At 39.4% G+C, this 15120-nt stretch overlaps 1 protein-coding gene across 1 annotated transcript in view; it reads right to left on the reverse strand.

Moving 5' to 3' along the window:
• Window positions 1-1298: 1298 nt before the first annotated feature.
• Window positions 1299-15120, reverse strand: part of RRN3 (RRN3 homolog, RNA polymerase I transcription factor) — a 31532-nt gene continuing 17710 nt past the window's right edge. The window contains exons 12-18 of the mRNA XM_084881129.1: window positions 14162-14292; window positions 12299-12429; window positions 11249-11433; window positions 8453-8561; window positions 6115-6267; window positions 4472-4559; window positions 1299-3120 (exon numbers count right to left, since the gene is read on the reverse strand). Of these exons, the coding sequence (XP_084737255.1) occupies window positions 2959-3120; window positions 4472-4559; window positions 6115-6267; window positions 8453-8561; window positions 11249-11433; window positions 12299-12429; window positions 14162-14292 (959 nt within the window). The 3' untranslated portion in view covers window positions 1299-2958. The remainder of the gene's footprint in view (window positions 3121-4471; window positions 4560-6114; window positions 6268-8452; window positions 8562-11248; window positions 11434-12298; window positions 12430-14161; window positions 14293-15120) is intronic.

The following is a 15120-nucleotide window of genomic DNA, read 5'->3' on the forward strand; positions in this document are numbered from 1 at the left end:
GAACACAAGGATTGGACAGTCGACCATTGGGAAAAAGTCATGTGATCCAATGAATCACGTTTCCAGTTGCATCATGCAGATGGTTGAGTGAGAATTTCACGGAAATAGCATGAAAGCATGCACCCCACATGTATGAATACAACCCTTCAAGCTGGTAGGGACAGTGTTATGGTTTGGGGCATGTTTTCCTGGCATGATTTGTGCTCTTTAATTCGTGTGGAACGTCTGAATAGCAGTATCGTTGCTGATCAAGTTCATCCTATCATGTTGATGGCATATCCCAATGGAGAAGGCTTCTTCCAATAAGACGTGCCATGCCACAGTGCTCATATTGTGCAGGAGTGGTTTCAAGAGATGAGGGAGATTTTACCTTGCTTAGGTGGCCCCCACAATCACCAGATCTCAATCCAAATGAGCATTTGTGGGACAAAGTTAAAAGAGCCACCAGGCGAATGGTTCCACAACCATCAAATCTCACAGAACAGGACAGCGCTATTCATCAGGCATGGTGTCAGATTCCTCGCATCACCTTTCAACATCTTGTGGAGTCAATGCCAAGAAGAATCACTTCAATATTGAATGCAAAAGGTGGTCATAATAATCTGGCCATTCAGTGTGTGCGCACACGCACGCGCACACACGCACACATCTGCTTTTCAGTAAGAGGAACAAAAAATCCCTTGTTCTCATCATACACTTTCCAAAGAGATTTTACAATTATTTTTTCACCAGATATATTCCTCAAGGCCTGTAAATTTTTGAAGAAGTGTTTGTCTTCCTTGGACCAGTTCAAGCCGCAGTCATTCTTGGCTGGCTGTGATCAAGGGGAGTCAGCGACACTTCAGATGCATCTGGAAGTGCATCGCATCACCAACATGCACTTTATGTTTGAGCACTCCCAATCACACAGGCAATATTTTTGCCTTTTTAATCAAGTCTCATATGCAGTTTTACATTGAAAAACAATGTTTAAATACAGATCAGTAAGAAAAAAATTAAGCCGAAACCAGTTTGGCTCAGTGGTAGAGCATCGGTCTGCGGACTGAAAGGTCCCAGGTTCGATTCCGGTCAGGGGCATGTATGTTGGTTGCGGGCACATCCCTGGTAGGGGGTGTGCAAGAGGCAGCTGGTTGGTGTTTCTCTCATTGACGTTTCTAGCTCTCTCTCTCTCTCCCTTCCTCTCTGTAAAAAATCAATATATTTAAATTTAAAAAAAGAAAGAAAAAAAAAATTAAAAGAACATTTGTGTAGGTAGCACCTTTCTTGAGGTACCTCCCTTTAAGAACAAGAGTTCCAGATTAACCATGTCATTGTTTTATTGTCACAATAGGTTTTTTCTCAAGCTCCTTCGAAATTAAACACTTACTTATAAATATACCCCTCTACAGTAAAGCTACTTCCCAACCAGAGACTCCACTTACATTATTTCTATGGACACATTTCATTTTCTCCTTTTGTCCAGTATACAAAATCCCACCTTTTTGTCAGCAGTTAAAAAAAGAGAACCTAAAGGTTCTCAAATGATATTCCACCAAGTCACTAAAAGAAAGTCACCAATATCCTAAACTTTTTAAAGCAATAAAATTTTTTCTGTTCCAAAGCATATTTACAGACTGCAATTCAAACTCTACATCGCCATCAATATAATTATACAAGAGCATATTATGCTCTAGGAGAAAGTATTTCATTACAAAATATTTGCGATCAAGAAAATATTACTTGCTTTTAAATAAAAAATAGGAAAAGTGGCAGAAAAATAAATAAGTTTAAAGATGTACATTTTCACAAGTAACAAAAAAGTACACAAATAAAGAATGAAGCTAAATATGCATGAGCTTCCAAATGAATCTAGCAGTGCCCGCACAAATTTGCTATATGCAAGGTTCTTTAGACTCCTCTTGTTTTGTTAAAAAACAAACAAACAAAAAACCCCCAGAAAACTAGACAGAGGAGGGTTTAGGGTTTCACTGAGTTGAATCCATGATACAAATAGCCAGTTGGACAAAGAATATATGTAACCTTGGCCAACTGTTGCTAGCAAAATCACCCCATAAATAACCTAAAATGTAACCCACCCTCTCCAAGAAATTTTCAAAATAAGAACTGGTCTACTCATACTGGTAAAAATATAAAAATCCATGTTAAAATTCCACTATAAATGGGTCATTCCAGTTCAAACATCACACCTGGGCGCTTTGGGGTAAACTGCTCTTTGCTTGCTGTTTTATAAAAAGCCCAACCCCCACCTTCAGTCAATGTGAATTACTTTTACATGGAACTCCATTTTTTTTTAAAAAATCCACTTACACTCACATGTGGATGATTTGGCTGATTCTGTCTCCCTAAATCCCCTATGTCTTCCCTCCAGGCTTTTATTGATCTCCGAAGCCCCTGGAGATCTCCCGCTCTCAGCATTTGGGACCAGCCCTGGCCATCTCCCCACTGTCTCCTACCTTCTCTGCACCCCACTGAACCCCAACACACGGACAGTTACAGCAGAGGTAAACAATGTGCCCAAAATAAACTCTAAAGACTATAAATAGTGTTCTAGAGGATTTTCACTGATCAGAAAAGTCCTATAAGTATGGCTCTCACCAGAACCTATGTTTAAAATGCAATCTGTTAAAACAGGCTGTTGCTGATATTAGAAATTTCACAATAATTATGTTAAAAAGCTGTAACACACGAAAGTATACATTAAGTATACATAAACAAGCCAAGCCTTGAACACTTATCATCAACTCCATTATAAAATATTGCACATGATAGTCAGTCTTTTCCTCTGTCTATATGGGAGCAAAAAGAAAAAGAAGAAAAAACACATGTCTGTTCGCGCACTAGAATAAGTCTAACTTGAAATATGGTGCCAGAGGCAGGTACTCGATGCTCTAGTTTGATGTGAAACTCAAACAGCACGAGCCCTGGTGTTAAAGGGCAGGACGGGGAGGCATGATCGTCTCAATCGCAAATCCTTGCCGTCAATGGAGACTGGTCTGGCAGGTACAACCCTGGTGGGGAGCCCACACTGCTCGAAGGACTTCGAAAATGCGTGTCAAAGGAGCTCGGTGTAATCCCAACTTCACCTTTCAAAAAGTCATCATCTTCATCTTCCACCGCCTCCTATCAGGAGAACAGAGATTATCAACAAGATCACAAGTGGTTTGAAAAGCTTCCAAGAATTCCTTCCCTCAGGAATGTGCTACTTCTAAAAAGGTAGAGAAAACATAATTCAAAAGCTTCCCCCAGCCCTGGCCAGTCTGGCTCAGTGGATTGAGCATCAGCGTTCCGTTCGATTCGGTCAAGGGCATGCATCTCGGTTGCAGGTTCCTCTCAAGCGTGAGGCCTGGTCAGGGCTCATGCAGGAGACAACAAATCAATGTGTTTCTTCCACATCGATACTTGTTTTTCCCTCTCTTCCACTCTCTAAAATCAGTGGAAAAACACCCTCAGGCAAGGATTAACAAAGAAAAACTTCCTCTGATGCACACTTCTCAATTACTCGCCACACGCTGTCACTATTTGTTTAAAGTCAGATATTTTTTTTTTTTTTTTTTTTTTTTTAGCAGATTAAGGTCAATATGGGCAGGTAACATGATATGTCATTCTTGCTCACTATTATAACTTTTGTATCTAACACAATGTGAATGAATAAATGGAGGCTTCAAACACAAAATATGAGGAAAAATAATGAGATTCCCAGTGATTCCTTATAAGACAGGCACATAAAGTTGACCTTTAATGGGGAAATAAGTCTGCCACACAAAAAAAGAACAGTGACATCATTTATTAGTGAATTCTGATTTTCTCCTCTGGCAATAACTGCCTCACTTCCATCTGACATGCACTGGAAGGTATGCTGCAGACCTGCATCTTTACCACCTACACACAGAGCTACAAAATCAATGGTAACCTCTATATAATTATGGTGTTGCTTATAGTATCAACATAGTATATTTGCCATTGTTACTTGGTGGTAATGATCAAGTGATAAAGATCTAAATTTATTTATCTAAATTTATTAATTTTTAATTAATCTTCACTCCCCAAAGTCAATGTGTGAAGTGTCTGGTTTAAATTATTCATCAAAAACACAAAAACTCTTTTCATAAGAACATATCCTGAGCTTGGAATTTTGCAAAGGCAGAATGTATAAAATGTCCTATTAAAAAAAAAAAAAAAAGTTTTATTGATTTCAGAGAGAGGAAGGGAGAGGGAGATAGAAACATCAATGATGAGAGAGAATCATCGATTGGCCACCTCCCACATGCATCCCACCAGGGACTGAGACCACAACCTGGGCATGTGCCCTGACCGAGTATGTGCTTCTGGTTCATGGGTTGACACCAACCACTGAGCTACACTGGCTGGCCAAAATGTTCTATTTTTAAGTGTAACATTGCTATTTACTACTTGACTATAATCTGTAACCACACAGGAGATTCCCAAAAAGCATGTTGAATCACAAATTTACCTTGTTAATGGGTTTCTTAAACTCCTGAAGCTCGTCGGCACTTAGGTCTTCCCATATCTGATAAATCGGATCAATGAATTTCTTTGACCTGTCAACAAAGATCATATTTCACAAATCAAGTTAAATACTGCAGTGAAGGTCAGAATATATTAGCTCTTCTTTCACAAGACCTAGTACCCGAAATAAAGTGAAAATTATGGCTCAAATATTAAGTGTCAAAAAATACTCTATGTAAAAACTGTAACTCATGTGGCCTCTACTCTATAAGACTTCATCAATTCATATAGGTGGAACATATTTCTTTCTCAAGTGTAAATGTTTCTCAACTTTGCATAGACTAGCAATGAATTATAATGTGTCCAAATGGAAAAAAAATTACATTATTCTAGAACTTCCTTTTTTATTTTTTAAAATATATTTTATTGATATTTATTTATTTATTTAATTTTTTTTTTACTTACAGAGAGGAAGGGAGAAGGAAAGAGAGAAACATCAATGAGAGAGAAACATTGATCAGCTGCCTTCTGTACAACCCCACTGGGAATGTGCCCAGAACCAAGGTACATGCCCTTGCCCGGAATCGAACCTGGGACTTTTCAGTCTGCAGGTCGACGCTCTATCCACTGAGCCAAACTGGTTTTGGCTGGAACTTCCTTTTTTAAATTCTTATAGCAATTTACTAAAAGTAAGTCTGGGGAAAAGGCCTGCCTGGCCCTGGCCGGTGTGACTCAGTGATTAGAGCATCACTTGTGCATCAAAGGATAACAGGTTCAATCCCCGAGCTCGATTGGAAAAGCAACCATCTGATATCTCTCTCTCTCTCTTCCCCCTCCCCCCCTCCCTGCCCCCTGTTCCACTCTCTCTAATAAACAATGGAAAAAAATATCCTCAGATAAGGATAAACAATAAAGCAAAAATTCTGCTTCCTTATACAAATACAAAGTTAAGACTGGCTTATTGACTTTCCAGAATTATCCATCAACATAAATCTCTTGGCTTTTGTTTAGCCTGTGCAACAGTATGTGGGCTCTGGAGGAAGAAACAAGTCACTGGCAGAAAATTATGAGCCATGAAAAGACAACATCCTCCCTACTGGGACACCTTTAAACCAACAAGTTTAAAGGAAAACAAAAATAGCCGGGACCGGTTTGGCTCAATGGATAAAGCGTCGGCTTGGGGACTGAAGGGTCCCGGGTTCGATTCTGGTCAAGGGCATGTACTTTGGTTGCGGGCATATCCCCAGTGGGGGGTGTGCAGGAGGCAGCTGATCGATGACTCTCTCTCATCGATGTTTCTGACTCTCTATCTCTCTCCCTTCCTCTCTGTATAAAAATCAATAAAATATGTTTTAAAAAAAAATAAAATAAAATAAAAAAAATAAACCAAAAGCCTTTAGTCTCAACTTGTGTTCCTAATGGGGCAAAGATCTAAAAACCCTAGTGTGCCTATGAGACTCAGCAGTCAGTCTCTAACAGGCCTCCTCTGCTTTGCCTATAAAACATGTGCAAGATGACCATGGCTTTACGAACGGCTAGAAATGGCCAGCCACGTATGACAGAGAAACTCTACATCCCAACCTTGGGAAAAGCAAACACACAGTGCATTTAAGTTCACGACAGGTTGGCTGTGTTAGGAGCACCCACCTCTTAAGCACACAAGGATCGAAGGGGAAGAAGGTGTCAAGTGGGTTAGTGCAGGTTTGCACCGAGTCCCCTCCAGCTGTACTTCTAATAACTGGTAGCATCTGGCGATTGTTCCTCTCAATGATAGTGTAGCAGAAGACTAACTGGTATTTACTATGGAACAAGAAAAACAACAGAGGCATTAGCTTGCTGGAATTACTCTGCATGAACATGCTTGTTCGTGAGTGATAACTATACTGACCACACAGTTACTGCCAAACATAACAAGTGCAAGAAAAAAAGAACGTAAAGCAGAAAGTGATGCTTTTAGGGAAAACTTTCCTACTTTGCAAAATAGCTGTCTTTACTTATTTATTTTTATTGTCTATAAAAGAATTAGGGATTGGTGAAAGGGGATTCATTAATTACCGAGGAGATAGTATTTGATGATGGGGAAATTTGGTTTTTGAAGAAATGAGAACAGTAGGAAAGAGTATGACTAAGTCACAATCTCAGAAAATGGTAAAGAATAGGAGTAAAACATTTAAATATATTGAAGAACTCACGATAAAAAAAATTCTACCTCCACATGACTTGGCAACTTGAATCATTATCAGATGGCTTCTCTGACATAAGGATTTAAGCTCACATCTGCTACTCCCTATCTCCTACCCTCCTCCTCACAGTATTCACTCAGGTCATCTCAGATTCTCAGCTCACTATTGTAATTTTAAGTGACATACGTTTATTTCTGTTCTAGTAGCCAAGGATCACATTTGATCTCTGCTCCTGGTGGGAGGATAAATTGGCAAAACCACACTGCAGTACAGTGTGCAATAACTGGTCAAGTTCACAATGTGCATCTCTTACAACCCAGCAGCTACACGTCTGAGTGACAGGAAGCGTGTGCCTTTGCACCATCATACACATACAACCATGTCGCTAAGCCGCTGTTACTGATACTGAAAAAGGAACTGCTTAATAACAAGGAATCAATTTTTAAAAATCATTAGAACATTACAGAGCAGATGTACGAATTGACAATGCATCTTAAAACCATTAAGTAAGCAAAAGCAGGAGCTACAGATGATACCTAACTTCCTGCACACAGAACTTTATTTCAATCTCTTCTCTTAGCATCACACCTCACTCTTTACCTCCATCGCTGACTCCAACCCAAACCTAGTGAGCTCATCTGACCAGTGTGCTCCTCCACGGCAACCCTTACTCCCCGCCGTGAGCATACTCAGGGGGCAGCTGCGTCATCTGCTTTGCTTCATCTGTCCTCACCCTTCCTGTTTTCCCAGGAACCTTTCACCCACTCAACACTACTCCTTGTTGGTCTCTCTACATCTTTTGACTCTTTACCATTTTTGAGATCTCAGGAGAAAGTAAACCTCAAACTAGATATCCAGCAAAGAAAAATAAGATTGCTGAATGAGAGCAGTAAGTTGTCTAAAAGGACTGAGGGATGATTTTTTTTCTTATAATAGCACAGATTCTTATCTGTTCAATATTTTAAGCTATGATCCTGTCCTCATATGCTGATTAAATGCCCAAGATCTCCAATTCAGTGTCTACATAAAGCAGAATAGTTCAGTAAATGCTTACAAAGGAGCCAGACTGCCTGCATTCAATCTCAGCTCTTCCCCAGTCTAGCTCTGACTTCACAGAAGTAATTTAATCTCTCTGTGCCTCCATCTTCCTATTTATAAATGGATTAATATTATGTTCATAAGATTGTGTGAATTTTCAGTAAGTTCTAAGTAAAGCACATAAAACTGTACCAGGCATACAGTAAAATTACGCATTAGCTATAGCTACAAGGCCCGAGATAATTCAGTCCCTCACTAAACCAGTCCCCTATTGTTGGAGATTTATCTCATGCCCAGTCTATTTTTATTACTATTATAGGAGTCACTCTAATAAACATAGTTGGTTTCTACCTCTCAGGTTACTAGTTGCCTTATGTATTTCAAAGTGTCTAGGCTTCTGCTCAATTATTACTCTCTGCATAAAGATTAGTAGCAATTTCCAATACCACCAAAATATAAAACAACTGGTGCACAACAGTGTTTCCTGCAAATATTGGGTTACTGGTTTTTAAATGTTTGTATTTTATTTAACTAATCTTATTGAATTGTTTCACAGAAATTTAATGGAATTTTACAACAACAATCTTTAATAATAAAGGGGTAATATGCTAATTAGACCAGATGTCCTTCCGGACAAGGAAGCTGGAGTCGGCAGCCGGGGGAAGGCAGGCCTACTTTTGCACGAATTTTCGTGCATCAGGCCTCTAGTACTGATATAAATTTACTTGTAAATACCTTCCACCAATAAAGTACAAATAACTTACCTTGTAATTGCAGCAAAAAAGTTAACTACCGAGGGCAGACAAATCTTCAGAGGATTTAGTTGACTCATCACTATACGTTCAAAATTTAGACTTTGAAGGTACCTCAAACCTTTGATTAAAAACAAAAGATTTTTTAAAAGATACAAAAATAACAGTCTTAAAACAGCACAGATTTTTTTTCACGGGTTAGAAAAAGGACTTAAACGTTATTTGTGAAACTGCTTTAAATAAAGGTCCATGTAGCCTGGCCAGCATGGCTCAGTGGTTGAGCATTGACTTATGAATGGGCACAAGCTTAGGTTGTGGCTTTGATCCCCATCATTGATGTCTCTCTCTCTCCCTCCCTCCCTTTGTGAAATCAATAAAATATATTTTAAAATAAATAAATAAACTAAAACAAATAAAGGTCCATGTAGATAGTCATACAACGTGGAGCCCAGAAGAATGTCATTAGGCTTAAGCACTAAGCCAATTTTGACTAAGACAATTTTTCTAAAGAAAACTGTTTCTTCTTTTTTTTTTTAATCCTCACCCTAGGATATTTTTTTCCATTGATTTCTAAAAATAATAGAAGGAAGAGAGGGGGGAGGAAAGAAATATCAATGTGAGACACATCTATCAGTTGCTAATTGCCTCCTGTATGTGCCTCTACCAGACTGGGGTACCTGCAACCAAGGTACGTGCCTTTGACTGGGAATCGAACCCAACCCTTTGGGCTACAGGCTGACACTAACCACCGAGCTACTGGCCAGGGCTGTTTATTCTTTTAAAGATCCAGGACTTCAAAGTAAGCAAACATTTCTAGTGGGCTATCAGCTTGTATGACAATTTGAAATTCACAGATATGTAAGCACAGCTTATGCTGAGATTAAAGGCCATATGATTTTATTTCAGCTAACAACCGTGAAATCATTAAAGAGTTCTGGCAACACGATTGAGTCTCCAATCCCTGTAGAGTGTGGAAATTTCTCCTTCTTGAATTCCATATACTATGTGTGTGTGTATATAGTCAATCTGACAAGCAATAAAAAAAAAACAAGCCCATAAGACCTGCATGTCTTAAATTACTAGTAAAATTGACCATATTTTTGAATGTGCATTAGTTGTTTATATTCCACATTAAAAAAAACAAAACACACATACACAAAAGAACTATGGATTTAGAATGGAAAATTAGATTTCACTGTCCTGGAAATAATAAATATACTTATCTCCTATATCAGTAAAAGAAAGATACCATACCTATTTTAAGAGGTAAGCAGACCAACTTGTGCTTAAGTACTTTTGTTAGAAAATTCTTTGATGTATATATTGATAAAAATTACTAAAAATGAGATGTCAGGTTCACCCCGATATACCAAAGTTAAGGGTTTGATCCCTGGTCAGGGCACAAACAAGAATCAATCAATGAATGCATAAATAAGTAGAACAGATCGATGTTTCTCTCTCAAATCAATCAAAAACTTTTTAAATGGGATGTTATGGCTTAGAAGAAATACTCTTTTTACCAAGAACCTTACCACTTATTCACACAAAAATGTAGAGATTTTACTTACCTTGTGATAAAGCCTTGTCCTATCACTAGTTCATACAATTAATTTTTAAACCCCACATCTTTTCAGAAGTATACAGATGTAAATAAAAATATGTAATGCACACAAGTTTCCGTTTTGAGCTGTGCTTCACAACTCAAGGCAATTGTGCCCCTAGCTGACATCTGGCAGTGTCTGGAGACAGTTTTAGTTGCCACAAGAGGATAGGATGGGGAGGGGTGCTAGTGCCATCTAGAGGGTAGAAGGTGAGGAGGCAGCTGCTAACCATTCTACAATGCAAAGGCAGCCTCCACAACATAAAATTATCCATCCAGCCCAAAGGTAAGTGCACAGCTTAAGAAACTCAAGTTTAGAGGAAACAGCCTATTAAACCATTTGAATTATTCATGACAGTAAAACAAAACATTTAAATTTGTTTTGTTTAGCTGATATCGCTACCAGGATGGTCTTCAACTAAAATTTAAAATAACCCAAAAAACAAACTTCTTCTGGTAGATTTAAATAATAAACCCTTAGACATTAGCAAAATTGAAAACCAGTCATTTACTTAAGTCTTTAGATTAGGGGTGTCGAACTCAATCAGAGAAGGGGCCAAAATCTAAAATCCAGCCTAAATCGCGGGCCGAATGGTTTATGAACAGTCATAAACTGACAATGTCATAAACTGACAGCGGAGTGCAGTGATGACAGCGCGGTGCGGGCCACATTGCAAGGCCTGGCGGGCTGGATTTGGCCCGCGGGCCTTGTGTTTGACACATGTGCTTTAGATAAAGGTGCATAATCATTATGACCACAGCTTTACAGCCATCCTCACCAGGTTTCAATTTCCAATCCTGCCAATGAACCACTCCCCTGTGCTTTGGTGTCTCCTGTCCAGTGGGAATGACTGCCCTTCACTGGGCCGTCACGGGGACAAGGAGGTGCATAGGAAGCTGAGCATGGTGCTGGCCCAGTGCAGAGCTTGGCCTCCCCCTGAAGAAGGGCATCTTCACATCTTACATGCCTCTAGATGCCACCCTCTAAAGCAGAGGTTCTCAACCTCAAACCCATCAGCTATTCAGAGGACACTTAAGGTGGTGTTAGGGGCTTATATGCTGCTTGAAATAATTTATAAAAGTTTGTGTGCATGTGCAGTTTTCTGACTCCAGAGTTTTCAACAAATTTTTAAAAAAGTAACAAATCTGCATTCTAAAGGATTTCACAGGAAAATCCAGTTCACATCCATCAATCCCACATCACTGACCTTCCTTCAGGTTTCCGCTTAAAAGCTGCTTGTGTCTGAAAACAAAAGTGTAGAACACAGCTTGGCAGGCCGAGTAAAATGGTCCATGTAGAGCAACATCACAAAATGCTTTTTTTCCTGAGTCCTGGTCATTTAGGTAAATGTGCAGCCAATTTACCAAAAGATCTAGGCATGATTTTACAGTACTAGAGAGAAGAAAAATTCAAGTCAAATCCACTGGCTTCATAAAAAAACTACAGTGACAGAAAACACAATGCCTCTCAGTGCAAACTAAAAGTCAATCCTTAGGCTTCTTTATATATTAGCCAGGGGCACAGAGGAGAATCAAACGAAGGGAATGCAGGGTAGGGGTGGGGGGACAATAGGCCCTAAGAACCCTGGAAGTCCCAAGGGATGAGATGGACACCAGTTTCTCATCAACACAGAAAAGCTTCTCCAATGCTCCCTCCACCCCCCAACCCTCTTAAGAGAGATTTGGCAGAAGAACAGAGGGTGTTTACCAAAAGCTTGCAAGGAAAAGAGAAATGCTTTCACCGTTCCCTATGGAGTTCTAATGAAGCCCTTGTCAACGATTCAGGACAGAATGGCCAAATAGCTGTAGTTGTTAAAGGTCTCCAATAGCATCCTTGCCCAAAGATATCTTCCTGGATCACTGGGAGAAATAGGCTGAGAGCTGGCCTCCTACATAGATTTTTCTGTTACCTTTACAAGGACTTTTTCTTCAGTTTTAACAGACATAATTGATTCAAAATACAAATTAAAAAATGAGAAACCTATAAAAAGAATCAAAATAGTATACAACACTGCACACTACCCATGGAGACAAATGAATCTTCATGTTCAAGTACAGCCATTCTAAACAGAGAGCTTTACATGAGGTTTTACATATAAAACAGGAAATGTTTTATTTAGAAATTGCCTCTAAACATAAGGCAGATACTTCTCTGACTTGAGAATGCTATAATCTTTTAAAGCAATATACATATACACACACACTCACACGCACACACATACATACATACATACACTTGGAAAAATTAGGTTACTTACATAAGAGGAATAAATTTAGCTCTTGCCAAAAGGCTTCCTATATAATTTGCAGCAGCTTGCCTGATGATGGCAGGATTATTCGGATCCTGCAATTTTTTCCAGAGATGTTCCAAAAATGCTTCTGCAAATCCCTATAATAAAAGAAGGTGTTGGTCTGGTCTTTTTATTTTTTTAAATATATTTTATTGATTTCTTACAAAGAGGAGGAGAGAGAGACATAGAGCTAGAAACATCGATGAGAGAGAAACATCGATCAGCTACCTCCTGCACACCCCCTACCGGGGATGTGCCCGCAACCAATGTACATGCCCTTGACCAGAATCGAACCTGGGACCCTTCAGTCCGCAGACCGACGCTCCACCACTGAGCCAAACCAGTTTTGGCTGGTCTGGTCTTTTTAAATGCTTAAGATATTCTACAATAGCTATCTGAATCCTAAGATTTTAACTCACCAATGTGGGAAAGTTCTGGTACCTCAGTTATATCGCTAAATAACAGTTGTCATGGTTCTTATTTTTAAAACACCTTGAGATAATATTAAAAACAAAAGGCTCCCGAGCATTAAATAATCCAATGGATCCCAAAACAAGCTAAGAATCAAAATCAACCTAACAGATTCAGTAGGTTTGTGACAGGGATTTGCAATCACCTATTTTAAAAGCTCTACAAAGTGATCCTGACTTGTGGCAAGAACTGGAAACCAGCAATAATACACACACACACACACACGGAAACCCCTTCTGCAGGACCTTTCAGAGTTCAAAGTAACCTTCCAGTGTTTGATTGCATGTATTGAACTTGACCAGCATGTGAGTCACTTGACTAATTACGCCAATCACAGAAAAAGACAGACCAGTGGTCGGCAAACTCATTAGCCAACAGAGCCAAATATCAACAGTACAACAATTGGAATTTCTTTTGAGAGCCAAATTTTTTAAACTTAAACTTCTTCTAATGCCACTTCTTCAAAATAGACTCGCCCAGGCCGTGGTATTTTGTGGAAGAGCCACACTCAAGGGGCCAAAGAGCCACAAGTGTCTCGCGAGCCTCAGTTTGCTGACCACGGAGATAGACTGAGTAAGCTTCTGTTTAACAAAGTATGCAACTTCCAATTTCTTCCAAATAGCTCTTTTCAAAAACTATTAACCTCTACTTTGACACAGACTGACTTTAACCTTCTTAACCATGACAATACCGATTGTTCTAGAAAGCTACAAAATAATTGCAAATGAGTAGAATCTTCCAATCATTTTTTTTTTTCCAAAATAGAAAACCTAACCCTAAAGTTATAAAATATAGATTAAAGAGTTAGTTTGGGCTACACAGGATCAACTAAGAGAGACTAAAAAAAATAAAGTCAAATATCCCATCTGAGATTCTAATCCAACACCACCTAGTGGACCAAATGCAGGATGTTTTCAGAGCACGTGGCTGAGCTGGAAGACAGCAATAACAATGCCCTCTGCTCTGCTCCATACTACACATTTAAGGGCATGTACTTTTTTAAAAATGTATTTTATTGATTTTTTACAGTGAGGGAGAGGGACAGAGAGTTAGAAACATTGATGATAAAAATATTGATCAGCTGCCTCCCGCATGCCCCATACTGGGTATGTGCCCGCTACCAAGGTACATGCCCTTGACCGGAATCGAACTGGGACCCTTGAGTCCACAGGCCGATGCTCTATCCACTGAGCCAAACCAGCCAGGGCGGGCATGTACTTTATTAACGGTACTAGTAAAATGAACCCACAAAGAAAGAAAAACCTCATGATCTCCCTTCCCTACTCCCTCCACCCCCGATCTTTAAGGGAAAACATGGGCAAGAATAAAATAAGCTTATGACAATATTGACATACTCACCAATTTAAAGCTACAGAGATAAAACATGAAAAACTGAACGTGGCAGGAGGCATGGGTGGGCAACAGGAGTTTATCAAAAATAATTATGAGCTCTCGATATAAATCCTTTGTTTTGTTGATATCAATCTTACCTATAGAGAAAATATGGCATTTCAGTTTTATAAATACATTATTTTCAAGTTTTATAATACATTATTTTATTAAGGAAAAAAAACATTAAGAAATAAAACCATTAAGAAATGGATGTATTTGTGCCATTTTTATTTTGCACAAAATTTCCTTCTCAAGTGTAATAACTCAGCTCTGGCAGGAAGCAGGCCCTCACCTCTCACATACTGCTCTGAGGCCACAATGTGAACCCTTCCAAAAGGCAATTTTACAATTCATGGGGCAGAAGTCCTTTATTCCAATAATCCTACTACTAGGTGCATATTAAAGCAAATGACTATGATAATGTACAAAATGCTCATTACACTTATTCATAATGACATAAAATGAGTGGGGGTAAAAGAGATCAGTTAAATCTCTATGATCAATAGCAACTAATTTAAAAGAACAGTGAATGGTATGAGAAAAGGTTCACAATAGGTGGAAAGGGCAGATTACATGTAGTGTGACCCCCCCCAAAGCCACTGGAAAAATCTATACTAATAATAGAGGAATATGCAAATTGTCCAGGATACCATCACACTAACAGTAATGACCAAACAGCAGGCTGCTTGGAGCGACAAGGCTGGCAAGGGGATCAGTGAGGGACGACCAAACAACTGAACAACAGGCTGCATGGGACAACCAGGCTGGCAGGGGAGGGCAGTTGGGGGCGATTGGGCCAGCAGGGAAGCAGAAAGGCATCAATCAGGCTGGCAGGAGAGTGGTTAGGGGGCAATCAGACTGGTAGGCAGAAGCAGTTAGGGGCAATCAGGCAGGCATGTGAGCAGTTAGGAGCCAGCAGTCCCAAA

Source organism: Pipistrellus hanaki, assembly GCF_964339955.1.
Source record: "Pipistrellus hanaki genome assembly, chromosome: 4".
NCBI lineage: Eukaryota > Metazoa > Chordata > Mammalia > Chiroptera > Vespertilionidae > Pipistrellus > Pipistrellus hanaki.